Genomic DNA, 27,711 nt, shown 5'->3' with positions numbered 1-27,711 from the left:
ATTATTCTTGAGAAAGGAGCAGTTTATTCTTTACCTATAAATCTTGACTGGCTGTGCATTGTAATTTACAATTATAGGATTACAAAATTTAAAAATGATTCATTGAATTTTAAAATCGAGACAGGGTTTTAGAAGCCATCCAGTACTAACCGTTATTTTGTGGAGGAGGCGCCCACAACTCAGGGAGATTCGGCTAACTGTCCGAGATTATTTGGAAAATGGTTGAACTGAGGGTAGTCTTCGGAATTCCATTGTTTTGCCCATGTTGCATCTCATTGAGTAATTACTCCTGTTATCGCCTCTCCATTCACAGTGTGTGCGTGTTTCATTGCTTAAAGAGTGTCACTCCCATGGGAAGGACGTTTTGCCCTGGCAAGGTGATACAGGCCTCTCAGGGCTGGTTTTGCTTAAAGCCATCACTGCGGCTCTCCCCACTAAGGAGTGTGGTGGATTTCCAGTATGTCTAGCAACGGTTTTCTACCCACTCGGACCATATATTTCGATCACAGACACATGAATAAGAGCGAATACTGACTAGTGAGTAATTCATGTCAAGTGCTGTGAACTGCTGACAGCATCGCCAAAATGTAAAATAAATGGCTGGGCTTTCCCTGCTGCGAGGTTCTGCCTGTGCACCCTGGTTCTTCCACTCCGTTTCCTCCGGGACCTAACATTCCGCTGCCAAAGATTTATTCACAGAACGAAGCGCTTTAGAGCTGGAATACCATTTGATAATTCAGGGTTCTGAGTGTTTCTCCTGACTGTGGCCTTTTAAAATGAAAATACGCCTAAGAGGATTACCCAGTAAGCTAATTCATTATAATAGTTTAGTGACTTATCAATGATATTTCTTACCCAAAAGTTCTAAAACCTGTGAAAGAATAATGTTAGAAGAAGGGCAGGTAATACTTTATAAAGGTTCCTAAAATAAGAAACTGGGCAATTGGGGAGATAAAGGAATTTCTGAAAGCAGGCTGTGAACTCGGCACTGCGTGGACCACATGGACTGTTGGACCAGCCTGCACATTGCCTGTTATCATTGCTGGCGGTCACACACGAGGTGACTGTGGGGTCCCTGGGCAGGAAAGCTGCTGAGCCACTGTAAAAACACGCTTCTTCCCGCCCGGCTGGTGTGGCTCAGTGATTGAGCATCAACTCATGAACTAAGAGGCCCCTGGTTCGATTCCAGGTCAGGGCACATGCCTGGGTTTCAGGTTCAATCCCCAGTGAAGGGCGTGCAGGAGGCAGCCAATCCATGCCTCTCTCATTGATGTTTCTACCTCTCTCTCTCTCTCTCTCCCTTCCTCTCTCTCTAAAGTCAATACTAGTAAAAAATATATATTTTTAAAATGCCCCTTTACCCATAAACCTTGTTAATTTATAGTGCCTGGAAGTCCTGGAAATCTAAAGGAAAATGAAGCGTGGGGGACTGTTTTTCTGAAATGAACATATTTCTCGATAGAGTTGTTCGGTCAGTTCCTCACCCTTGGCTCCAGTGCTGTGAGTGAGGGTGGCGGCCGCCACAGAGCCCAGGGTTACCACTGCAGTGATGCACCCGCATTGCTCCTACCGTTGGCCCTGGCAATACTGATTTCATGCAGCAAGCCCTGCCACTCTAGTCAGCCAGTCAGCTGGAGGTACCAAGGGAACTGTGCTTGGCCTCTAGTGTTTTGAAAAATTACTGTGTACACAGTAAACAAGCTTTCCTTTTCAATTCCCATGATCTCTTCCTAGTTTCAGGATTCCTGTTTGCTAGTGTTCTCATCCTTGCCTGCTTCCCAAGGGAATGCGTCTGGGCTCAGCCACCCACAGGCATGTGTTGCACGTACCCTTTGTGGTAATTTAGAGTTTCTTCATTTTGGTGGGAGCACAGCTACCAGGGCACTAGTGCTCCTGAAATAGGCCCGAAGGACTGTTTGCTCCCTCTGCTAAACCGAGACAGATGGGCATCTGAAGGTTTTCTTGCCAAAGATTGCCTACTCCTAAGATGCTGTATTTCGCCTGGCTGTGTGAGAGTTTAATTTCCCACCTCCTACATTTCACACCCTTTGTTACAATCCTTATCTGCAAAGCTCTGGTCTTGGTTTAGTAATAGAAGGATTAGTTAAGTAGCTAAAGAAAATGGGAGCGGAAAGGAGCGTAGCCAGAGCATCGGGGAGCTTGGAGGTCTCTGTGCAGAGCTATTCTGGCAGGAAGCTGATGCAAGGAGATTTGAAAATGCGTAGTGACGACAAGCAGAGCTGTGTTTCCACCCAACAATTGAATTTGAATGAAACCGATGAAGAAAATCTAGGAATTTCTGGTTCATCTGGCAACATTTTCTCACCATTGCTTCTAGTTTCCTAATTTCCCTTTCTGCAGCCTAGTTCTTTTCGGAATCAGTCCTGGCCTTGAATCTTCCATTCATGCTGTTGGCTGAGTGGCAGAGGATGGGATTCTTTGGCCTCATGTGCTCTGTGCTCGTAATTCAGGAAGGATAACATGCCTTACAATTGTTAAGTGTTTTATGGTTTGTGCAGCTCATTCACACCCAGTTTCTGGTTTTTTCTGATGATCTAACTTTTGGGCTTCGGGGCAATCTGGCGTGATCTTCACTTTGCAAACGAAACATCTGAGCAGAAAGAAGTCACATAACTCAAGTAGTAGAGTTACCATAACTACAAAATGCTATGAGGCAAAATACATGTCCTTGTGATGCTTACAAACCCTTCCCACCCCTTTAAAAAATTAATTCCATGATTGTGGATTCTGTGACTCATGGAAGGAGGTAGCTGGGGGTAGAAATTGAACAGAAAAGGCTTCAAGGAAGCGGTGGTTTGTCTAGAGTGGATGCCAAGAAGGGGAATTGCTGTGACATATTTACTGCCGCGTCACCTCTAAAGCGTCTGCATCATAATGAACCCTCTCACTCAGTACTATGAAAGTATCTGTTCTTTAGAACCTTGACACCCTTTAATCCTTTCAGATGTTTGCTATGCGGGTGGGTGAAGAGTGGCATCTTGTCTTAATTTGTATTCTCTGACTACAGGTGAAGTGTCTTTTCACATGTTTATTAGCCACTTAGATTTGCTCTCCTGAAAACTACCTGGGAATAGCCTGAACATATTCTTCGCTTTCAGTCCGGTTGTTTTCTCCTTTTTCTCTATTAGTTTGTGGCGTTTCTTTATGTACTCTAGAGAGTAATCCTTTGCCTATTCTAGATGTTGTGAATATGTTCTTCCAAACTATCATTTGTACTTACTTATGCAATTAAAAAGTAATAAAAAAGAAATAAGAAAATGAGCTTATCTATCAAAAAAAAACTTAAGATGTTGGTTGAATATGAATGTTTAAAAAAAGGAAAAACAAAAGTGGGATTTGACACTGAGCCTGAAGACCAGGCAGGGTTTAGAAAGGAGCTGGAGAGCAGCATGAAGAACAGTAACACGGCCAAGCAGAAACGCTGCTGGTCCCTCCCAGACCCACTGAGAATGTCACTGGCAGGAGTGGAGAATTCTCACTGGGTTATAATGGGGATGAAATTGACTAACTGGTTTGCTTAAAGGGAAGAGCCCTAAATGCTGAGTGAGGAATTTGGGATTCATCCGATGAGAATTTTTTAATTGAAGGGTAATACCCAGCCAATATTTTGAGAAAAATATTAACCTGACTACAATGTGTGAAGTGACTTGGAGACAGGATGTTGGAGGTGCCCATTAGCGCTAAAGCTTAATTAAGTTGGCCGAGGAATGAATGAAAAGGAAAGGAATAATTAGAGAGATGTTTTAAAGTAAAAAAAAAAAAAAAAAAGCTAGGTTTGGTGATGGATTGCAGGCCCTGAAGATTACAAGTGGCTGAGAAAACGGTGATGTCTTAGGCTACTTTCAAGGGAAAACTGAACTTTAATGGGGAAATGGTATCAAATCCAGAAATTTGCCAAAGGGATTGAAGACAGAGAGAGGCGAGAAGACTCGGTGACTTTGAGTTGATGGTTTTAGGTGCCTACACGGATGGGACACAGAAGATAGGTTAACATTTTAGCAATGAATAGAAACTTACTTAGTCAATGGATGAGGAAATGAAGGCAGAGTTTTGGCTTCGTTTATTTTAAAGGGAGAAGGAAAGGGCCGTTTCTCTCTGTACCAGGACATTGGCTTTTCCTTACCGCTCATTGGCTACAGAGGCCATTCACTTCCCAGGCTGTGGCCCTGGTTTTGATGATGAGAAAGCTTGGCACCTGTTGCCTCTCTGGGCAGTTCAGTTCAGAAGTCCAGCCTGTGGGAAGCACTGGAGTTTCTCACAGAGCCCTGTGAGGGAGGGAGCGCACACCAAGGAAGGGGGCAGCCGGGAGCCCCTCTGCACTTCCTTTCCTCGCCCATTAAGTGAGTCACATGTGAATGCAAATGTGACTGTTTCATTTTCACCCTCGCTGGGTGGCTCCCTTGGTTGGAGCATCCTCCTGTACACCAAGGGGTGACAGGTTGGAGTGCCAGTCAGGGCACATACCTCGGTTTCAGGCTTGATCCCCGGTCAGGGGAACATATGGGAGGCAACCGATTGATGTTTCTCTCTCACCTCATGTTTCTCTCTCTCTCTCTCTCTCAACATCTTCTCACGAGGATTTTTTAAAAAGTTAATTTTAAGTTGTGCTGGTATTAACTTCTATGTGAAAAATACATGTTCATGCTACATTGACATATAATACTGCTCTGTTTTTGCTATTGCCTGATTTACCAGTGGTTCTTGTTTTCTCTAAAATGTTTTGAACAACATTTTCCTTAAACACAGTCATGGTATATAGGCAACGCGATAGAAGAAATCAGAGGGTTAGAGCTGTGCAGCAGCCTGACTCACCTCAGCTTGGCCAAGAACAGGATCACAACGATCAGCGGCCTGGGCGAGCTGCCCATCAAAATCCTCTGTCTGGTGAGCCTGACAACATTGGGAGCACTAGTTAACGTTTTAGGAAAGGCAGGACTTAGAATTGTTTAGGAATTTTCCGCTTTAGAAAGAGAGAATTCCTTAATGATATGTTATTTTCTTCAGTTTTGTTTATTCTTTGCTGTATCTGTGTGTGTGTGTGTGTGTGTGTGTGTGTGATATATATCAATATTGCTGGCTAAAGAAAAATGATTTTCTAATTTGGTATCCAAATTCAATTTTTTTCAAAAGATTGATTTTTTTTGCATTGAGAAAGGCATACTTTTAACAATTATTTAAAAATATATTTTATAATGTCTTATTGGTAAAAGAAAACTTAAGTTTATTTAAGCATTATATTTATTGATGTTAACACTCTTGCTTTCAAATGAACCACAAGATGTTCTCTGGGCACTGAAGTTTTGCTGTCTTTTTGTATTAATATATGCTAGTCTCTCCTTCTAACAACCAGAATTAGTACTGAGAATAGATGAACAGTTCCAATCAGAGAGTGGAAACTTGGCTATCTTTCCCATAGAGAGCACTCTTCCTTAGCTATAGAACATGCTATGTGACTATTACTCAATGAAAAGGTAATTTACAAAAAATTGGGAGGATCATAATAGTCCCAAATACACAGTATTTTTGAAAGAACAGCATTGCTCACTAATTTGGGGGCTGATAATATAGTTTCGGAATTATCCAGGATTTTTTCTTCTTCCTTCCCTCCTCCCTCCTATTTCTTAACCTTGGATGGCTTTGCTATTCTTTATTATACCTGTCTCAAGGTGGGCCTGGAGGATGGTAAGCCATGAGGCTGGTAGCTTATTAAATTCCTATGTGAACTTTCCCACGGGAGTGTTGAACTGTTGTTTGAAATGACATGTTTGGTTGTCTGCAGAATTTTGACGTATACAATATACTATCCCTGTCTTATTTAACCACCGAGAGCTGATGGATGGCCGTGTGTTAATTTTCTCCCCTTGCTTGGGGATGAAGTGTGTTTTTAAGACCCTTCACTCCTTACAGTGAGTCAGGGGAGGATGAAGTTCTGGTTCCGAGTACTGAGGATGGGAATGAGGCATGGGGAGGTTTAATCATTTCCCTGAGGTTTCATGGTTCCTGCCCACAAATGCCTGTTAGCCAAACATAAATGAAAATGAACTTGATAAGTTGGATCGCAAATTTCAGAATTATAAGAAAAGTCACATTTTAAAGTTGTAACAATTTAAAGGATTATTGGCGGCATGTACTGTTCTGTTTGTAGCTTATCCTTTCTTTACCTCTTTTCTGTATTGGCATTCCCATTAACTTTAAGTGGAGCAATAGAAGGAGATCTGGGGGTGTGCTTAAGGGAACAAGAATTGAATTCATTATTAAGAATAACAACACATAGCCCTGGCTGGTTTGGCTCAGTCGGTTGGGCATCGTCCCATGCACGGAAAGGCCGCTGGTTCGATTCCTGGTCGGGGCACACGCCCAGGTTGCAGGCTCACTCCCCAGGAAGATCATGCAGGAGGTAGCCAGTCGATGTTTCACTCTCACACTAATGTTTCTCTCTCCCTTCCTTTCTCTAGAATTCACTTTTTAGAATCTTAATAAAAAGAATAACAACACATAGCACTTTCATCCTTAAGAGTTTGTTTCAATAACAAGTACTCCATGCTGACAATTTTGTGCCATCATTAATTTTCCTTAAAGTTTTTGAGAATAGGAAGGTTTTCTTTTCCATATGTTAATAAAATACATACAGTGAAATGTTACACATTTGTTTCAATGGTTTTTAATGCTTTCATTTTTTAAGCTGTGGAGTAAGAAAATCAATTGCTTTATTACTGAAAATAATTTATTTTACAATTTAGAGAAAAAAGGACAATTCAGTATACACACCAATAGCTGTCTACCATCAACGTCTGTGACAAATGTAAGGGGGAAATGTGGTTCACTTGTGGGCGGTTATGGTAGCCACTTCCCTTAGCAAATCAGGACAATGCATTTCACATTTTAAATTTATTTTGTCTTAGTAAGAACCATTTGTTGTTTCCCTTCCACATGGGGGGATGAGTATTTCTCATTTCATTTATTTAAGGAAATGGCTTCTCTCTGAGGGCGCCCTTTACCCTGTTAGTCGTGACACAACAAGCAACAGCTATTCGTGCAGAAACTGGGTGTCCACTGTGTCCTCAGCACTTGGATAATGGGTTGGACTGGATGAGTTTCAACTCAGAAATTGTGTGATTCTGAATATTTCTCAGCTCTGCTTCCTTTTATGACCACAGGCTATCTAATTGAACTTCTCTATGCCTCATTCTACTCTTTTTGTTGTTGTTGTTGTTCATCTTCACCTGAGGATATTTTTTCCATTGCTTTTCAGAGAGAGTGGAAGGGGGAGAGAGAGAAACATCGATGAGAGGGAGACACATCGACTGGTTGCCACACACGCCCCAAACCAGCGTGGGGAGTGAACCAGGTATGTGCCCTTGACAGGGAATCCAATCTGAGACCCTTCAGTGTCTGGGGCCGATGCTCTAACCACTGAGAACACCGTCCAAGGCTCATTATTCTTATATCTACCACTTTGAAAGCCATCAGAGATGCTGTAAAGAATTATACAGGCTGCCCTGGCCAGCTTGGCTCAGTGGATAGAGCGTCAGCCTGCGGGCTGAAGGGTCCCAGGTTCGATTCCGGCCAAGGGCACATTCCTGGGTTGTGGGCTCGATCCCCAGTAGTGGGTGTGCAGGAGGCAGCCAATCAGTGATTCTCTCTCATCATTGATGTTTCTATCTCTCTCTCCTTCTCCCTTCCTCTCTGAAATCAATAAAAAAATACTTAAAAGAAAATTATACAGGCTATCTTCCACATCTACAGCACTTCAAGGTTCTTTGCAAAGAAGTATAGGGTATATAAACTTGATATGTGTGCATATTTTAAATAGGATATTGAAGTCTTATTTCAGTAAGTTAAATTAATATGGACATCATGTTAAGTTTAATATCATTTTTCTTTTCTATTATACTTTTTGAACATTTTTTAATTCTGCACAGTAGGAAACTTGACTTAATTTAGGCAAATGGGGTTATTAGTATTTTTTCCTTCTTCTAATAGAATTTTTTCAACATATATAAGACTAAAGGAAATGGTTTAATGAGACCCCAAGCTTTATAGATCATCAACATTCTATTAACATGTTTTAAAGAACCATAAATTATACTAATGAACACAAATCTTGCTCATTATTGAAGTGAAATCTTAAGAAAAATAGGATTAAAATGAGTTCTTGCTATTAAATATCTCAGAAAAAACATTATAGAGGAAGAGAATATTATGATTTAATATTTTTATCCTCACTTGAGGACATGTTTATTAATTTGAGAGAGAGAGAGAGAGAGAAAGAAAGAGAGAGAGAGAGAAATATTGATGTGAGAGAAACATCAATTGATTGCCTCTCATATACACCCCAACAGGGAATTGAACCTGAATACTTTTGGTATATGGGATGATACTCCAACCAACTGATCCACCTGGCCAGGGCCATAATTTATTTTTTAGTTCCTAAGTGTTTATTAAAAGTTTAAAGATGGGCATAACAGCATTAATTGAAACCTCAAAATTGTCTTTAATATGATTCTCAATTTAAATTAAAAGTTACTTTTACTGTGCGTTTTACTATACCTCAACACTAAGGAACCATGGAGTTATGAGTATGTTGAAAAATGTAAAGAAAATTCAAATGACCACTATCACCATAATTTGTTGTTGATGGGTACATGAGGGTTGGGAAAGAACAATGGTTGAGTCTTGAATCTTTCTTTGTTTTATGCTCATTGTCTGAGAAGATGTTCATGTGTGAATAATTGAAGAACTTACTTCAGTTTTCTATAGTTGCATAATAAGCCACCCCAAGTGTAGTGGCGTGGAGAAATTTTATTAGCTAACCATTGTGTTCGCCAGCAATTCTACAGTCTGAGCTGGGGGCAGCTGGCGGTTCTTCTGCTGGTCTTGCCTCACGCAGCTGGCAGATGGGCTGGGGTCTGGGCCCAGCTGGGACGCTGGAATGGCTGGATTTTCCCTCTGTATTTAATCTCAGGAGCCTCTCCATGTGACTTCTCCTTCCCCATGGGACCTCTCCACAAATTCTCTCCAATAGAGTAGCTAGTGTTCTTACATTGCACTGCAGGGCTTTAAGGCACCACAGGGGAAGCTGCCAGGCCTTCTTAATCCTGAGACTTGGCACTGGCCTGCTTCTGCCATATCCTTTGATTAGGACAAGGCATAGGTCCAGCCCAGATATGTGAGGCAGGAACCTCACGAGCACAAGTAACGGAAGGCTTGTGTCAAACTGCCAGAGCCCTCACGCTATGGAGGGAGTGCATTTAGAATACTGCTGAAAACGGAGTGTTTGTGGAAATTACAATATTCAAGTGATTTATTGTGATGCTGATGAAAGAACTGCATACATTTTCTTTCTAAAGATAAACACGGAGCTATGCTGTCATTAGGCTTTAGGTTATGCAATGTAAAATGCTGCCCTACTGATTGGAATATTCATCTTGCTTTAACTTTAGTGAAAATATTATGTTCTGCCCACTGGTATGGTTCAGTGGTTGAGTGATGAACCAGGAGATCCCAGTTCGATTCGAGGTCAGGGCACATGCCTGGGTTGCGGGCTTGATCCCCACTAAGGGGCAATCTTGCAGGAGGCAGCCGATTGATGATTCTCATTTTTGATGATTTTATCTCTCCTTCCCTCTTCCTTCCTCTCTCTGAAATCAATAGAAACATATTTAATTTTTTTTTTAAAAAAATATTATCTTCTGAGTCTTCCAGCTGTGAAATTGAAATTTCTTTGTGGGCGAGATTTGGGACAGTATTCAGAACGAAAACTTGTCATTACACCTTTTCCTATAGAGGCCTTCAGGACATTGAGTGTCTTTTAACCATTTTAGAGCCATAACCTGCTTGAGAAGATCATGGGTTTGGACCGGCTAAGAGCCCTGAAGATTTTGGACCTGTCCCACAATCAGATCAAGAGCCTCCAAGGCTTGGAGAATCACGACTTCCTGGAAGTGATCAACCTGGAGGACAATAAGGTAAGGTCGTGCTTCCCACGTGTTGGCTGCTGTGTCGACATTAAGAAGACACACTAGGACCCATTATTGGTTGCTCAAGGGCTGTCATCTTAAATGCCAGCTCAGCAATGTCATTCTAGAAAACCTCCTGGAACAGTAGTTGAGGGAGGACTTGAAATAAATAAATTACTTACAATTCTTAATTTTTGAAAACTTGATGATCCCTTATTACATGGTTTTAAAGGTTTCAGCTACAACCAAGTACACATGACCTTCCGAAGTAAACGTGTCCGCGTGAAAGTTTGTGTAGCAGGATGGCGCTAGGACTGCCTGAAAGTCAGTGCAGGAAAACTGTAGACAGAAGAATGGCCGCAGGCTGGTGTGGCCCACGCCTGCCCTTGAAAGAAAAGAGGCACAGGGTGAACGCCTGCATCCCCTGGTACAACGGTGTATGCTCCCAGCTGTATGAGTTGGGGATCGGACTTACTCAAATCTCTGTATCTGGCTTAATGTGCACATGATACCACAAATTAGACAAGTTGACTTTTACTCTTTTCTTTTAAATCCACACCTGAGGATGTTTTATAAAAAACTGATAAGAGAGAGAGAAAGAGAGAGAGAGAGAGGGAGAGAGAAACATTGATCAGTTGCCTCTAGTGCACTCCCCGACCAGAGGTCGAACCTACAACCTTTTGGTGTAGGGATGATGCTCCAATCAACCAAACCACCAGCCAAGGCAATTTTTATTCTTAATTATACTTGACTTTTAATAAATCAGTTGTACTTCTGATCATGGTATATTAAGTTGGTACCTATAGCTGATTTCTTATGCAGTAAAATCTACATTGTGATTTTATTCATATTGCATACTTCCAGCACGTGTTTAGAAAAGATTTCATAAGGAAGTTGAATCCTTATTTCTTCTGAAAATGAAAGTTTGGCTGACCCTGAAGGAGACATTGGTCCTACTTGGGTTGAGTTGTGAGGCTAAGAGACCTGTCTCTGTTCAGCTGTGATGATGCTCATCTGTGTCTGATGACTCTTTCTCCAATGAACTTCCATCTCTATTAGGTTTTTATTTTTATTATTTTATTGATTGTTTTGAGAGAGAGAGAGAGAGAGAGAGAGAGATTTGTTGTTCCACTCATTTATGCATTCATCGATTGAATCCAAAACCTTGGCATATCGGGATGATGCTCTAACCAACTGAGCTACCTGGCTAGGGCATCTGTTAGGTTTTAAAAAATTAAGAAAAGGCAATCTTTAGGTCTGGGAAGAAGTAGATATTTAATTACAGACAGAACTGTTCATCCTCACTTTCACTTGATTTGTACGTTAAATTGTTTTGTCTATTTCTAAAGTTAATTCCAATGGACAACTTTTGCTCATTGTGCCATGTGTCTTATGAAGCCAGCATCATCTCTCTTTTGTATGGTTTTAATACCTTTTTTATGAGATTGCCATTAACGTGATTCTCACATATATACAGGGAATGTTGGAAAGATGGAATGCACTCATTGAATCCCAATTCAGTGTATTTCAGGATTCAGGAAAAGCAGCAATAGTAATACTAATAATAACAATTATAGTCATAAAATAACTGTGATATTCTTTGACTATAGCACAAGGCACTATTCTAAGCACTTTACATGTATTTCACTTAATCCTTATTATATAGCCCTATGATTATCGCTCCTGGGATGTAGAGAGGTTAAGTAACTTGTCTAAGGCTATTTACCTAGCAAATAACAGAGCCAAAATGTAAATGTATCCTGGTTGCCCCCAGAGTCAGTGTTCTTAACCCTGCAGGTAGTACAGTAAGTGAAACGCTAAGGGCCCCCTTTCAGAAAGGTGTATGATGTAAATGTCCTAGGAGAGTGCTTTCTGATAGAAATATGTGTGTGCAACTTTAAATTTTCTAGTAGCCACAATAAAGAGGTAAAAAGAAACAGGTGAAATTAGTTTTAATGATATGTCTTATTTAGCGCAAAACATCCAAAATATTATAACTTCAACATGTAATCTATGTAAAAATTTATTGGCGAGATATTTTATATTCTGTTGCTTCACAGTAAGATTTTTGACATCCGGTGTGTGTTTTACACACAGGACATTTGGATTCATCCTCGCCATATTCCAAGTGCTGGGTTGCCACTTGTGGTTAGTAACCACGGTTCTGTGTAGTGCTGGTCTAGATAGACCTCACAAATCATATATTGTTCTCTTCCATTTCAAGAGACTATCCAAATTACATTTGAAAACGTTTAAAGAAAAAGCGAGTGAAGGAAGGAGTTTATAATTTTCAAATATTAAAGAGACTCCCTTTTAAAAAAAGTGGCCACATTTCCCAGTGGTGGGGATCCTTTGACAATGATTGGGTTTGTAACAATAACATAATTCCCTGGCTCCCCAGTGGGCAGGTTGGGGAGCAACCCAGTACTTTGAAATATTCTTTGAGCCTTCCAAAGATTTCCTCAGAGATTTCTCCAGTACTACTGGGAATGCTATGTATCAGGGCTGGAAAATTTATCATTTAAAAGAAACATAACATGGCTGTTGCTTCTCATGTGATTAATTTGATGTTAGGAATGTTGTTTTATCGGTAGCACTGTCTCTGGTATTATTCACTTGGCTTTAGCTGTTGAAGCCCTGCTGTACCTCCCATGATCTTGCAAACATCTATTTTAAGTTCCTTTGCAAATGTTTATTGTCAGCTGGTGATTTGGGGGCCTTTATCACTCTTTACTCTGTAGTCCTTGGTAGGTTTGATGTCATTTCTAGCATTTACAACTTATCCCCCAGATGTTAACTCTATTGTAACCTCAATCCTTTCTTCTAGAAGCAAAATATTGGTCTGGGAGTTACTTAGAGAATGCCATTTTGCTTTTCTGAGACTTAGTGTCATTATATCACAGATATCTATATCTATCTGTCTGTCTGTCTATCCATCCATCCATCTAGCACAGCCCCCTTAGGTCTGGATGGTAAGGCGCGGTGAGCATGGCCAGAAGGAAAAGGCAAAAAATGAGTCATGTGAACTGCGCTCCCTACGAAGCCCAAGCTGACAGGCCTCTGGAGGGTGGGTAGGAGCTAATAGGCAGAGAAGGCTTGAGAAGAGGGCCAGACTAGAATGGGGACCAGCTCTGCTGGTGTGACATTCTTGCAGCAGATGGCTGATGTTCCTTTAAGAATATAACCTGTTTGGCAATATTCACTGTAGGTCATTTGGGGTGTAGTGTCCCCATTCCGTCTATAATCATCAGTGATACACACAGCCACGGGTCTTGGCATTTGAGGAGAGAAGACATGGGGTGGTCTGCTGTGGGGGTAGGTCTGCAGGACAGGGGGCTCAGGCAAGGCAGCCAGGACCTGCGCACGTGGCTAACTCAGCAGCCATAGGAACTCGAAGCCAGGCTACTCCACACCGGCTCCCGTCTGCCCTTACCAGCCTCATTCTGCCTTTGAAAGGACTGGGAGGGAAGCTGGATTCCTCTCATTTGACTCTCAAAAGACCAGTGATCCCAGCTGGCATCTTAGTGGTAATATAACTGCGTGGTCCATGATCATTTTGTCTGTGCTGTTTGTAACATTTGAAGACCTTTCCATGTCAATCACTGTAGATGTCACCATCTTCTGGATTGGATGCATGAATTCCTATAATGTGACTGCACCATGGCTCATTTAATCGCATGATGGTGGAGCTTTCGGGATTTAGAATATTTTAACTTTTACTAAAAACATTAGAGCATTCTTGTATCTAACGTTTGCCTGTCTGATGATTTCTTCAGGATAAAACTCCTGAAGTGGGATACCGGTGTCATAGCTTACGCATTTTTAACGCAGATTGCCCTGTAGAAAGAGTGTGCCAGTTTCCACTCTCACCAGCAGTGCTGTGAATGCCCGTGGCCGGACTTGGTGAGGCATGGTGACAGCTGCGTTAGGACCAACCACAGGAGTGGTGTCTATAGGGAAGTCAGTCCATAGTATGAGCGTTATGACTGAGCCAATAGGAACCTTTCTACCCCCTGAATAATGCAATATAAAATATTGATTCTTGTATCTTATAGAGGGCCATGTGGGGTAAGCTAGTCCAAGGGGTAAGCTAGGGGTAAGCTAGTCATCTTATGGAAAAAGCTGTGTGTAATAGCCTAACGTTGCTATATCCAAATTAATGTGGACAGGTTGTATATTGTATCTCGGAATTTGCCTTTCTTATTGTATCTTTGAAAGTAGTATCCTTCAGACATGGAGCGAATATTCTTACCCTGATTTAGCTTTGGGAATAGTTTACATTTTCGCTGTGTTTTGTGGTTGGATAACTCAGGATTCTCAGGCCTCTGCTGTTGGGGAGCTTTTACAATGCATGCAGGAATGAGTTGGGTGGGGAGAAATATAAATGAAAAGTGCTTATTAATATTTTGCAAAAGTTCAGTATCTGTATCCTATATAATAAAAGGCTGATATGCAAATTGTCCCCTCGAGAGTTCGACCACTCACTATGACATGTGCTGACCCACAGGGGGTGGCACAGAATGAAGGAAAGCCCTGGCTGGCCCTGATCACCGGCCAGGTCTAACGACCCTGCTCATGCACGAATTTCGTGCACCGGGCCTCTAGTTTGAAATAAAATGGTAATTATGCTAACTACAGGAAATTTAAGGAAAAGTGTTTGTCTTTAGTTTAGTGGAAAATTCAGGCATGGTGCAACCCAACCTCTATTCTTGGTTAAATTAAGGACACCTTTTCCCGCTTACTTTTAAAAGTTGTGAAAGTTAACTTACATAGAAGAGAGTATAAAACATAACTGTACATTTAACAAAAAGCATTAAGGCAAACACCTGTGTAACACCCATGTTGAGAACTATGTCATACAATCTTCGTTTTTATCTTTCTTTAAAATAATGATCTCTTGTTAAAAAATTATAGAGCTGCCTGGCTGGCATGGCTCAGTGGTTGAGCATTGGCCTAAGAACCAGGAGGTCACAGTGTGATTCCTGATCGGGGCACATGCCGGGTTGCAGGCTCCATCCCTAGCAGGGGGCCTACAGATGGGGGCCAATCAATGATTCTCTCTCATTTTTGATGTTTCTCTCTCTCTCTCCCTCTCACTTCCTCTCTGAAATCAATAAAAAAATATATTTTTCACAAATGATAAGCACTACACCTGCTGTAAGAAGGCTTCACCAGGCAGTGAGCCAGGGCAGCAGAAGCTGTGCTGAGGGGCAGATTGGGAACTGGAGGCTCAGGAAGGGGGAGGTGGGGGAGAACAGGTAGCCTCCACATGCATTTTCCGTGCCATTTCTCTGCTTCCATGTGCCACTTCACGTGTGCCTGTAAAGCAGCATGAGGAGCACCTCACTGTTCTCAAGCCGGAGAGGTTCTGTGAAACTGTGAGATTCTCATTAAAGGGCTGAATAGTCGACAGAGCAATTTTTAAAATAAGTTGAATTTAAAGGATCCATGGCATCCCCTCGTATATGATCCTTCCTACTGTTTTTGTGCATTCAGTCTATTGATACTGTTGTGTCTCTTTGATGAAACAGATTGCTGAGCTGGGTGAAATAGAATACATTGAAAATCTACCCCTCCTTCGAATTCTCAATCTTCTGAAAAATCCAATACAGGTAAGAGATCATTTACCTTAGGGAGGGGATGAGGGCTTCTTGGAACTCTTCTTCAAGAAGTGCTTTTGATAAAGAGCATCAGGACATGAGTGCAGTGTGTTTATCTTCATTCTCAGTCTCTTAGGAGGCAAAGAGGAGGGTTAAGCAATCAGAAGGGTTAGGCACCCTGGGTACCTCTGTCGGGGGAAGGAAGCCTGAACGGGTCCACTTTGTGTGGTACCTGTGAGTCATCCAGGAGGTGGCCAAGATCCCGGGAAGGAGCTGCTGAGATGGGGGAGCAGCAGCCTCTTGCATTAGAAGATGCACGGTGCTGGGGTGTGGACAGAATGTGGTTCCTGTTTTGTAACAGGGTAAAGAGAGTCTAAGATTAGATACTTAGAGTATTGTCTGCATATAGCTGGGAAGCAGGTGTTGTTGTAAAATGATTAAAGAAAAAAATGTATTTCCCTGGATCCTTCACATCCGGGAATCTGAGACCCATGACTGTTTTGCAGGCTCTGGCTTCACCGATGAATCCTTTCTCCTGGCCCTGGCCTTTGTGTCTTTGTCCTCATACCCCTTTCTACCTGTACCCTTCGCTTACCTTTCTATAGACTCTTGACTTTGTACGTAGCTCTGAGTACCTTTGTTTTTGTAATCAATGTCTCTAGAATGGCAAAAAAAAATTAAAGCGAAAAATAAGATTTAAAAGTAAAAGCAATGCTTGGTATAGAAATGGTGGCAGGCATTACAAGCATCTCTGGAAAGAAAGCAATGGCGCTTACAACAGCTATCACCCCCGGCTTCAGATCCGTACGGAGTGTCGGTTCATGTAACATACATTGTCATCTGTAAGATGCATCAATCACTAACATCTTTCCCTTCAAAGAGGCATAGCTTCATGATACAAAGCACGTTAATTGCATTTTTAAAGGGCAGATAATCCTAACATAGCCGATGGTAGGGAGTTATAAAGAATTCATTCCATAAATAAATATCATTTTATCATGAAATAAATTCATAATACTGTTGAGTGCCGCTGGCAAAACACTCGGGCATCTTTAAATATGTCGGCTGGAACTCAGAGGAAGGCAGAGTCACGCCCTGGGGGCAGACCTAATCAAGAGATTGGGACACCGCTCCGTTTGACGTGTTAAGGGGGTGGAGCTCATGATGTCGCCAGGAACTCACGGCCCACCCAGATGTGGTGTAACTTCCTGTCACTCGAGTATTTAATAAACCTGCTTGCGGTGCTCACTCTCTCCATTTCTGTCCCTCCATCAGAGGCCCAGCTTTCACTCTGTTTCTGTCTCAGTCTTGTTTTATTCATTTTCCCTTAAACGTTGTCGCTTTCTAATCAAGATTCATCCACCCCCGAGTTCTCTCTCTCTGCACTGGTCATGGGAAGAGAGAACCCCCCTCCATATAATACATGATACAAATTAATACAAAAATAAAACAAAGTCTTAAACAAATAACAAATAATAATAAATGTTTCAATATTTGCAATTCTGAAACTCTTTGGAGTTAGAACAGCAATTTTCACCCAGTGTGCCCCAAGAATTTTTGGAACATGCAATACCTGTCTATTTAGTCAGGGGCACTGACCCCTTTTCCCGTAGATTGTCAAATAAAAACAAATGACAAAGGCCAGTCTGTGTGGCTCAGGGGTTGAGCATCAACCTATGAACCAGGAGGTCATAGTTTCTCTCTCTCTCTCTTTCCCCCTCTCCCTCCCCCCGCCTTTCTGAAATCAATAAAGAAATTTAAAAAGTGAAAACAGCCAAAGCAACAATAGCCATCTGGTATGCATGCCCTGTCTTGAACCATATATATGTAGGTCATATAACAGAGTTGCATCTTATTGGTCATGTTACATAATAAGGTTGCATCTGTTGGTTAATTCTTGGTACATATGTAAAAAGTTACTTTTTAAAAAATATATATTTTTATTAATTTCAGAGAGGATAGGAGAGGGAGAGAGAGATAGAAACATCAATGATGAGAGAGAATCATTGATTAGCTGCCTCCTGCATGCCCCATATCAGGAACAGAGCCCACAACCTGGGCATGTGCCCTGACTGGGAATCGAACCGTGACCTCTTGGTTCATAGGTCGACGCTCAACCACTGAGCCATGCCAGCTGGGCAAAAGTCACTTTTTTTAAAAAAGTCACTTTGGGAGCAAAAAAGGTAGGTAATTACTGTTGTTATTTCTGTAAATCAATCAAAATTATCCTTTTTTTTGTCAGATCAGCAAAAAATATATTGTATTTTTGGTGTGCTACAGAATTTTAGTAATTACTTTATGTGTGCCAGGAGGTGGAAAAGGTTGAAAATGGCTGAGTTAGAAGATAGGGTTCGAGTTGCTGGCCATGGATCCTTAGATGGAATGCTTCGCCCCTAAGGCTCTTTGGAAATGAAGATGCTCACAGCTGTCCCGCTTGCCTCACAGGGAGACTAACAAGATCACAACTTTGAAGAGCTTTATAAGTTGCAAGGGACAGTGTGCATTTGAGTTGTTAATTTAATGGGGCTGATAAGTGTGAAAATGTGGAGAACTGTGTGTGTGTGTGTGTGTGACAGGGTAGCAGGTGATAGACCAATGCTCATGAAAGTAGAATGCTGGTGCTTTTTAATTTGGAAAACAAAGGCAATTCAGTAGTCCTCTTGATATTTCAAATAGGAACACTGTGAATATTGGCTCTTCGTCATTTTTATGCTACTACAATTAACGGAATTAGATCAGAGGAAGATTACAGTGGAAGAAAAGGTATGTAATCATATTATTTCATGTGTTTCTCAGTTAATAAGCTGAAAAGCTCACACTGTCTGCTGCAGGACCAATAAAATCGATAAATGATGCCCATAATCAATTTACATGTGAATTAATGGTTTGTTCAGGGAGTGCTTCCTTGTCCTAGGATCAGTCTGTTTAACCCTCTTCAAAGCTGAACATCAACCCCAACTCAGCAGCAGCATTGCATTTCTATAGGCCGGCAGCATTCCGGCAGATTATTAATTTAGATAACTATCCTATTTAGAGGGTGTGCCATTCTATGTGCTATTCTAAAATAGATTTAATCATGAAATGTATTTTATTGTCATTTTACCATATACTCGAAAGGTACACAAATGAATTACTACTCTGCTATTTTAAATCCTTAATTCTGCTTTTTAAGATAACTAGAGGCCTATTGCACAAAATTTGTGCACGGGGTGGGGGGGAGTCCCTCAGTCCGGCCTGTGCCCTATAGCAGTCCAAGACCCCTTGGGGGATGTCCGCCTGTCGGCTTAGGCCCACTCCCTGCGGGGATTGGGTCTAAGCTGGTAATCAGATAGCCCTCTCGCAGTCTGGGACCCCTTGCTCCTTACCGCCTGTCTGCTCACTGCTTCTTACCACTCGGTTCGCTGCTCCTTCCTTAGCGCTGCCGCAGAGGCGGGAGAGGCCCCCACCACTGCCGCTGCGCTTGCCAGCCGTGAGCCCAGCTTCTGGCTGAGCGGCGCTCCCCCTGTGGGAGCACACTGACCACCACGAGGTAGCTCCTGCGTTGAGCGTCTGCCCCCTGGTGGTCAGTGCGCATCATAGCAACCGGTCTTTCTGGTCGTTCTGCTGTAACGGTCGCTTAGGCTTTTATTATACAGATAATACATCTGGACACAGTTGCAGAGTAAGCAGACCTCAAAAGCTAGCACCTGCCTCCCCTCCACCATACCTGTGCTAGCCGCTTTGTCTCGCTTTAGTGACTGGTGACGAGGGGTGTCTTTCAATGCACATTGAGTGGAATGGAAACAGGCTTAATGTAGAGAGGAAGGTATTTCATTTTATAAATGCCTTTCTGAAATCTTGGTTAAAAATAGTTATAGACAAGAGTCTGTTGTTACTCTCACAGCCAAAGATACTTATTAGATTTCTCTTTTCCTTTAACATTTTGTGAAGGAACTATAATTCAAAGCTATAGGTTAAGGAAAGGTATGGCAGACAGGATAATGCATTTAGAGGGATGGTAAAAACAAAGGGATGGAGAGCTGTACCTTATGAGGAAAAGGCCTAGGTCTTTGGACAGAGAACGTTATGCTAAAAGAGGAGGAGCTTTGGGTAGAATTTGAGATCATCAGGATAGTTCTTGGTGAGATGGCATAAGAAGAAAATTCTGCAATATCAACTACCTGGAATCTGCAGCTGAATTTTATTCCTTCCTCTTCTACTAACAGTTGTGATGTTGACTGTATTAAGAGTAGGGGATCGAGGGACTCCAGCTCAATATTTTAAAGTAATTATCATTATTTAGGCTTGGAGACTGAGCACAAAGATTCATGAGCATACCTTACATTCTTTTCTCTCCCTGGTTGCATGTCTAGACTGATTCATTAAAGAAAATCTGAGCCTTGTGTGCTTTTTAGAAATGCAGTCTGTTTCCCTTTGCATTTCTGATTCTGAAACAGGTTTTCGCAGTAAATAAGTACAACCCTCCCCCGGAAGTGGTCGCAGCCCAGGATCACCTGTCCCACGTTGTCCACAGCGTGATGCAGCCGCAGAGGATCTTTGACAGGTATTCGCTAGGGATTCTTGGGGTAGAATTGGGGCAGCGAGCACGGGGCCCCCCATCCTTTTCCTAGGCTTCCGTTTTGTGACCCATTCCTTTTTCACCTCGTCTGAGGGAAGAGGCCAGGGGTTTATCTGATGGGCCCACTTGGCTCGATGACAGCGTTTTATCCATCACCTGCTTGAAGATGGGCTCTCTCTCGGTGTCTCCCCAAGTGTGGTGGTGAGTGGGTTCTTCTTCCCTCTCTCACCTGGCCCCTGAATGGTGGCCAGCCTGTGACATGGGATGGTGAAATAATAATAATGAGTAAAAAGAGTTTGTCAGGGTTTTTGCTATAGGGTAGAACCACGGACGATCGTGATCATTTCTGTCCACTGTACATGTTCCCTTAGCTGTGAGTGGAGGCTGGACCCCTGCCAGGGAGCATCCCAGGAACACAGATTGGTAGAGCCCTGGAGGCAGCCCGCTGGCCGAGGGAAGCCTGCCAGTCTTGTCTCAGGGGTGCCCTCGGAGCAGGCGCTTGCCTTGCTTGAACACATGAACAGTCTCTCACCTCTAAGTTCGGAGACAGATTACCACGTTTTCTCCTTTCCTTTCTAAACGATCTGTTGGAGCAGATGGCCATTTATGCTATAAGTATAATTCAGAAAGTCTACCAAGACCCAACGGCTTGCTTAAAATACTTGTAAGATCTCTTGGTTATAAATGGCTTCTCTTCTTCGTGGGATATTTGCTCCTGTGCGTCACATGGTTTCCCACAGAGAGCAAAGTGCTTTACTTTGCAACCAGGACATGATTTTTTACATGTAATTTAATAATACAGACATTGACAGTTTTATACACATTTATGGTAGCCCTCTAGGTGAAATGATTTATCATTTACTTGCATACATCTGGAAAAGCACATTTGATTTTTTTTAAAAAGAGCATTTATGTTCTCATTGTATTTCTTTTTTAGTTTATGAAGATTGCTAGTTGTTTCATGCTTTAGGGTACATTTATATAAAAATATGTATCAAAGAAATTTACAACAGTGCCTGATAAACACATATTTCATCATCATGTCTGGCTATTGAGCAGGTAAGTGCGAATGGCCAAGCAGCCAGGGTAGGGGGCAGTCTTCATTGTGAAAAACTCGCAGGGGGCACTGCCCGTCCCACTCTGGGCCAGCACACAGCTCTCCGGGAGCCCAGAGGAAGAACCCTGATGCTTGACCTTGGGCTTTTGTGCTGCATTTTGGGGGAATCACCATCCCTCCCTGCCATGACTGGGTGAGGATACAGGATTAAAGTGAGCCCGCAGAGCCTTGACTCTGGCCTGGTGGTTGCTGAGAGCTTCGTGCTCTGGACTGACAGGGTTCTGCAGACTCTCTTGTGCAAGTCCTGTCTGAACTTTAAAATCTTCCACTTCTGCCCTAGCTGGTTTGGCTCAGTGGATTGAGCGTTGGCCTGTGGACTGAAGGGTCCCGGGTTCGATTCCAGTCAAGGGCACATGCCTGGGTTTCAGGCTCGATCCCTGGTAGGGGATGTGCAAGAGGCAGCTGATCCGTGATTCTCTCTCATCATTGATGTTTCTCTCTCTCCCTCTCCCTTCCTCTCTGAAATCAATAAAAAATATATTTTAAAAAACAATCTTCCATTTCCCCAAGAAGCTCTGGTTTGTTTTAGTGAGAAATGGTATTTTCCAATCACAATGTGAGTGCTGGAGACAATCATGGCTATAGAGTAGGTCATTGTTTCTAGGCCTTAGAGTGGACCAAACCAGGAATATATTTATTTATTCCTTCCTTTCTTCCCTCCTTCCTTCTGTCCTTCCATCCATGTAGTCATCTAGTCTCTCTATCCTATTTGCACCTCTCTATCTACATCTGTCCAAGCTGTTGATAGCTATCTAATCTATATCTGGATAGATCTATCTGTATCAATCTATAAATAGATGATAAAGTACCGCCTCACTTCACACTGATACTTGCAGTTCAGTTTCAGGATTACAGCTGAGCTTTTGCTTCACCCCCTGCCTATTTCAGCTGAACCTCCTTTTCTTCCACACCAACGGCATGGAGGATGGAACAGAATATCCCATAATTACTCTTTCTAAAAATCCCACATTACACAACAACAGTATCAGAATACCAATACCAACACCCCCACCAACATGATTACTGAAAGCACTGAACATATCTTGCCTATATTCTTCCCATTACCCAGCCCCCATTTTTCATTATGGCAAAATATATATAGAATAAAATGTGCTATCTTACCCATTTTAAAGTTCGGTGACATTAATTATATTCACAATTTTGTACAACTATCATCACCGTCTTTTTGCCAAAACTTTTTAATCACCCCAAACAGAAACTCTAGCAATAACACCCAGTTCTCAGCTACTCCCACTCCCAGGTAACTTCTAATCTACTTTCTGTCTCTATGACTTTGCCTATTGTATATATTTTATGTGTCAATCACCCCATTTTAAAAATAGTGTACTGTATTTATATTGTCAGGACATATATCCATCACAGACTGCACACTCTCCTTAGCTGTCACTTGGCCTTGGCTCTGTGGGTAGTTTAGTATTCATTGCTCACTCCCAGCCCCTTGTATGGATGTCTCTTGAGTCATTTTGCTTATATGAAGCTTGTTCTCTAGGAGATTCCTTAGGACAGTCTTTGGGGTCAGTATCCCTTGTTGATGGTATTCTCTGCCCTTTATACTGAAAGTCATTTTTGCTATAATATATAAAGCCCATGGCCCATTTTTCCTTGAATATATTGAAGCTGTTACTTCATTTTACTTTATGCAAAATATTGCTGTAAAAAATCCAATGACAATTTGATCTCCTTTCCCTTATAAGTCATGTCATCTCTTTTTCTAGCGGAACATTTTTTTTCTCCTTTTTCTTCTAAGTCCAGTAATTTTACTAGACTACTTGTATATCTTGGTATTCGTTGTTCTGGGCTAATATTCTCAGGTATGTTGTGTGTTCTTTCATAAGATACAGTTTTGTTTTATTTTTATTTCAGGAAAGTTTTCTTTAATTACAGCCTTTAATATTTGTTCTGTTCTTTTGCTTTGGTTTTCTTCTTGAGAAAGAGGATATTTATTTGCTTATTTTCAATATTTGTCACTTTCTCTCAAAGTTTTCTTCCCTTGAATCATTAAAGAATTATTTTGAGATAATTTTAGATTCACATGCAGTTGTAAGAAATAATACAGAGAAGTTCTATGTATTTTCACTGTCTCCCTAATGGTGACATCATATCAATAGTAGAATATCAAATCCTGAAAACTGCCATTGATGCAGTACCAGCTGCATCAGAATTTGCCACTTTTGCATGTCCTCACATGTGCTCTTAGTTCTGTGCAATGTTATCACGTGTGTAGATTCATGTGAGCAGCACTACAGTCGAGATGCAGATGATTTTGTCACAAGGTCCCTGCGCTTCCCTGTTACAGCTGCAGCCGCCTCCCTCTGAGCTGCCCTGAGCTCTGGCCACCCGGAATCTGTTCCCATCTGTATAATGTTGTCATCGCAAGAATGCCATGTAAATGGAATGATGTAGTATATCCCCTTTGGGATTGGCTCATTCCCTGGAGATTCATCCAAGTTGGTGGGTTGTATGAGTAGCTCATTCCCTGGGATGGCTGAGCAGCGTTCCTTGTGCGGATGCACCACAGCCAGTTGAGCGATTCATCCAGGCTGATTCCGGTTCCGGCGGTCACACCACAGCTGCCGGGAACATTCCTGGACAGGTTTGGTGCATGTGCAGCTCCGACCTGCCTGCTTCCCAGGGGACCCCAGTGGCTGCTCGGGGTTCCCTTGCTCTCAGATCCCTCAGATGCTGCCCCATTGCTTCCTCCCTCCTCTTCCTGCACAGATTTGCGGTTCGTGGAGATACCTTGTCCCCTGGTTTGTGATACGTGTTTTCCGGGGACTTTTGCGCTCACGTTTTTCTGTTTCTCTGTGGGTTTTCAGGGAGGCTGAAGCATCGTGCTGCCACCACTCCCATTCTTCATAACAATCACCCCTCAGCCATCTGTTTATTTAAAACGCCCCGCTTATTCTAGAATTAGTGTCGTGAGTGGAGTCCAACACTTCAGCTCCCCGTGTTGCAGGAGGTTTTAGTAGTCAACTCATTCTTTAGGCGAGCGTCCCAGGCCCAGCAGCCATGCCGACATTCATCCATCAGCTCTTACTCATTAGCTGTTCCTTTGAGCAAGATAATTAACCTCTCTGTGTTCCAGTCTTCACCTGTTAATGGGGATAATGATGGAAGTATCTCCATTAGCTTCCTGTGATGACTGAATGAGGTAAAACATGTAAGACTCCTAGAATAGTGCCTGGGACACAGTAATTGCTCAGGTAAGTTTTAGTTATTACCGTTTCTTTGCATATCAGTGTCCTAATGCAATCGGTAGGGATGTTAAAGTGAAATTCTCAGAGGGCAGTCTCACTTCTTTCATTTTGAAATTCATAGGGGAATACTTCATCAGGCAAGAATTAACATACCTTACCATCTATTTTCTTTTTAAAGAATTGTTAAGTTAGGTTTACACGGACTTGGATTTCCCGGGTTATCTGTGCTTTGAATGTATTTTTGGCATCGTATGGAGGGGGGCCCGCCTGCTGTGCGGGTGCAGCCAGCACCCCGCCCTGGCGGAGCAGGCCCCGCACTGACCCTGCCCTGTGTTGCAGCACCCTGCCCAGCCTGGACGCCCCGTACCCCATGTTGGTCTTAGCCGGTCCTGAAGACTGTGGGAAACGGGAACTCGCCCACCGCCTCTGCAGGCAGTTCAGCACTTACTTCCGATACGGGTAAGTTTGCTCATTGGCTGGGGAGACTGTCGGAGGTTGGAGATTGCTGATTTTGACTATTGATTTGAAGCAAGTTCAAATGCGTGCATAGATGCCATTTATTGCACTGCTTTGTACACTGTATTTTTTTTTTTTTTTTTTACTTTAGCCCTCCAAATGTTTAACTTTAATTCAGTGACAGCCAAAGCCACTCTCCAAGGTCAGGAAATACACGTGTTTTAATTGCGCAGAGCGGCGCTGGAACGGCTCATCCTGTCGCTGGGCGGGGCGGCAGCACGATCACAGTGTTGTGATGGGTGGCAGGCGGCCTCCCAGTCTCCCATGCCCACAGCACAGCACGCGGCTCCTCATCCCCGCGCCCGGCTTTCTTTCTTGAGCCAAATTTCAGGAGAAGGACTGAGAAGTGGTAGGCAAAGCCTTCCCTTCCTTTCCCGCCAGTTAGCACTCAGCTCGCTGCTGCTTTTCTGGACAAATATTTTGCTGTGTAATTCCCTAATGACTTAGATAAAATAGAGGAAATATCCAGGGAACTAGAACCTCCATGAGAAACCTTCAGCTGGATGTACAGACTTCCAAAGTGTTTCTGAGAATCAGATTTAGAATGATCACTGTGGTCTTTCACACCGGTTTCCTCTTTTATTTTTTCCTGCATGGCAACGAAATTACTTTTAGATTAGTGGTGTTTGTCCGTGAGCTGAGGATGTGACTGCGAAGATATATAGGACAGCGAGGAAAATAAATGCAAATTACGTTCTAATGCTGTTACAGGAAACTTCCTTCCCTTAAGCTGCACATGTTCAAACAATGCAGATGCTATTTAAGCAGGTCCGTTATTCAGATATCTAAAATTACATTCCTCATCCAAACAACCTCAGGACGCAAATACTAAAGAATAATGTACTCATTAATATATTTGAAGTACCCTGAGGTAACACAAGTAAATTAAAACTTAATTTTAGAATAAAACCGTATAGAGTGTCATTATACTTATATAGGGGCACTGGACCTGTAGTAAAAGATAAGTGAACCCAGAGAGTGGAAGATAAAACCAGGGGTGTATCCTGCCTATTGTGCTAATACGTAAGCCTGGAACCTTCTAGAAAACCAAAGCGAGGAGAGCCAAGGTCTTCTCTGATCAGGATTCCTTGCACTTCCTGGGAGCCGATTACACGGCCAGTGGCTGGTGGCCTGCCCCTCAGGTTCGGTTGTGGTATGCACTGCTAAGGCACGCTGGGTCAGACGTGTCCTGGGAGGTGTTTATGAACTCACACCCAGATTCTGACCCTGTCTGCCTCTGCATTCTCACTTGGACGGGTCCCCCCGTTATCCATTTTCATTACATCCCGTATTTCCCCTCTTATAATGCTTATTCATCATGCGTGTGATGGATTCATCTAATGTCTGTTTACCCAGCTCATCTGTAAGCCCAATGAGGGTAGGGACCAAGGTCGGTGATGCTCACCACTGAGTTCTCAGGGCTCAGCAGGTGGCAGGCACCTAATACACACATGGTAAGTATTTGTTCAATCAATGAGTTACTGGTTGAGTGAGCAAATGGATAAACTAATTAATGGTATTAGAGTGGGGCCTTGACTTACGAGTGTTCCGACTAACGAGTTTTTTGAGATACCAGCTGTCCCTCTGCCGATTTTTTGCATTGAGTTGATAGAGTAATTTGAGTTAACGAGCTCCTTAACGAGCTCGGTCTCAGAACGAATTAAACTCGTAAGTCAAGGCCCCACTCTATATGCAACTTTCGTGGGAAATGACTGTAATAGGAAGCTTTTATTTTATTCTTCATCTGCTGGGATCCAAACCCAGCAGGTCCAGGGGTCCCCAAAGGTGTGGATGGAGTCGGCGAAGAGGGAAAGACTCGGAGGCACCGTTCAGTTGATCAGCATGGTTGGGTTCTCTTGCCTGGTTCTATTGCCAGGTTCTGTAGGTTCTCCAGCCAGGTTCAGTCACCATGTTCCCTCGCTAGGTTCTGTCCAGGTTCTCCAGCCAGGTTCAGTCACCAGGTTCTAGTCAGGTTCTCTTGCCATGTTCTATCCAGGTTCTGTAGCCAGGTTCTCTCGCTAGGTTCTGTCTCCAGGTTCTGTGGCCAGTTTCTGTCCAGGATTTTTTGCCATGTTCTCTCGCTAGGTTCTGTCTCTAAGTTGTGTCTCCAGTTTCTGTCCAGGATCTTTTGCCATGTTCTCTCCAGCGAAGTTCTTCTGTCTCTAGGTTCTGTGTAGGTTCTGTGTCTAGGTTCTGTGTCTAGGTTCTGTGTCTAGGTTCTGTGTCTAGGTTCTGTGTCCTGTTGTCTTGTTACATCTGTATTTATACCAGTTGATTCCAATCCTATCAATCTCTATTCCAAAGGTTAGGGCGTTTCTTATCTCCATTCCAGGGAGTAAAGATTATGTAGCTTAAGCATGATTGTTCGTAGTTAAAGTGATTAATTACCCGCCTGGCTTAGTTAAGGGGTTTTATTCCCTCCCTAACTTCAGGGGAAAATCCCTACCTGGGGAAACAACCTTTCTCAGAGAGGTGACCTTGGTTAAAACACATAGTGCCAAGAAGGTGAGCAAACATATTAAGAACAGTATGCCATATATGCCAGGTCCCTTGAAACAGCAAGGATGGACCGGCTCCCGGCATTCATCCAACGTAAATGTTATTGATTTTTAATTAAGTGAAAAGAGAAAAGGCATGAGTACAGTTTCATTGTGGATGTATGCATTTACAAGGCACTTTCTCTCATTTGCTTAAATCGTTCCTTTCCCTCCTATGTATTTTA

At 42.6% G+C, this 27,711-nt stretch overlaps 1 protein-coding gene across 2 annotated transcripts in view; it reads left to right on the top strand.

Moving 5' to 3' along the window:
* Positions 1-27,711, top strand: part of LRGUK (leucine rich repeats and guanylate kinase domain containing) — a 103,716-nt gene that overhangs the window by 20,781 nt on the left and 55,224 nt on the right. The window contains exons 6-11 of one of the 2 annotated variants that reach the window (XM_036328647.1): positions 4,781-4,905; positions 9,846-9,989; positions 15,512-15,592; positions 18,257-18,343; positions 20,017-20,123; positions 24,813-24,932. In XM_036328647.1, coding sequence (XP_036184540.1) covers positions 4,781-4,905; positions 9,846-9,989; positions 15,512-15,592; positions 18,257-18,343; positions 20,017-20,123; positions 24,813-24,932 — 664 coding nt within the window. The remainder of the gene's footprint in view (positions 1-4,780; positions 4,906-9,845; positions 9,990-15,511; positions 15,593-18,256; positions 18,344-20,016; positions 20,124-24,812; positions 24,933-27,711) is intronic. The other variant, XM_036328648.1, reaches the window with a different exon arrangement.

This window comes from Myotis myotis, unplaced genomic scaffold, assembly GCF_014108235.1.
Source record: "Myotis myotis isolate mMyoMyo1 unplaced genomic scaffold, mMyoMyo1.p scaffold_m19_p_11, whole genome shotgun sequence".
Taxonomy (NCBI): Eukaryota; Metazoa; Chordata; class Mammalia; order Chiroptera; family Vespertilionidae; genus Myotis; species Myotis myotis.
The sequence above is the reverse complement of the archived record's forward strand: the minus strand, read 5'-3'. Positions and strand labels throughout refer to the sequence as shown.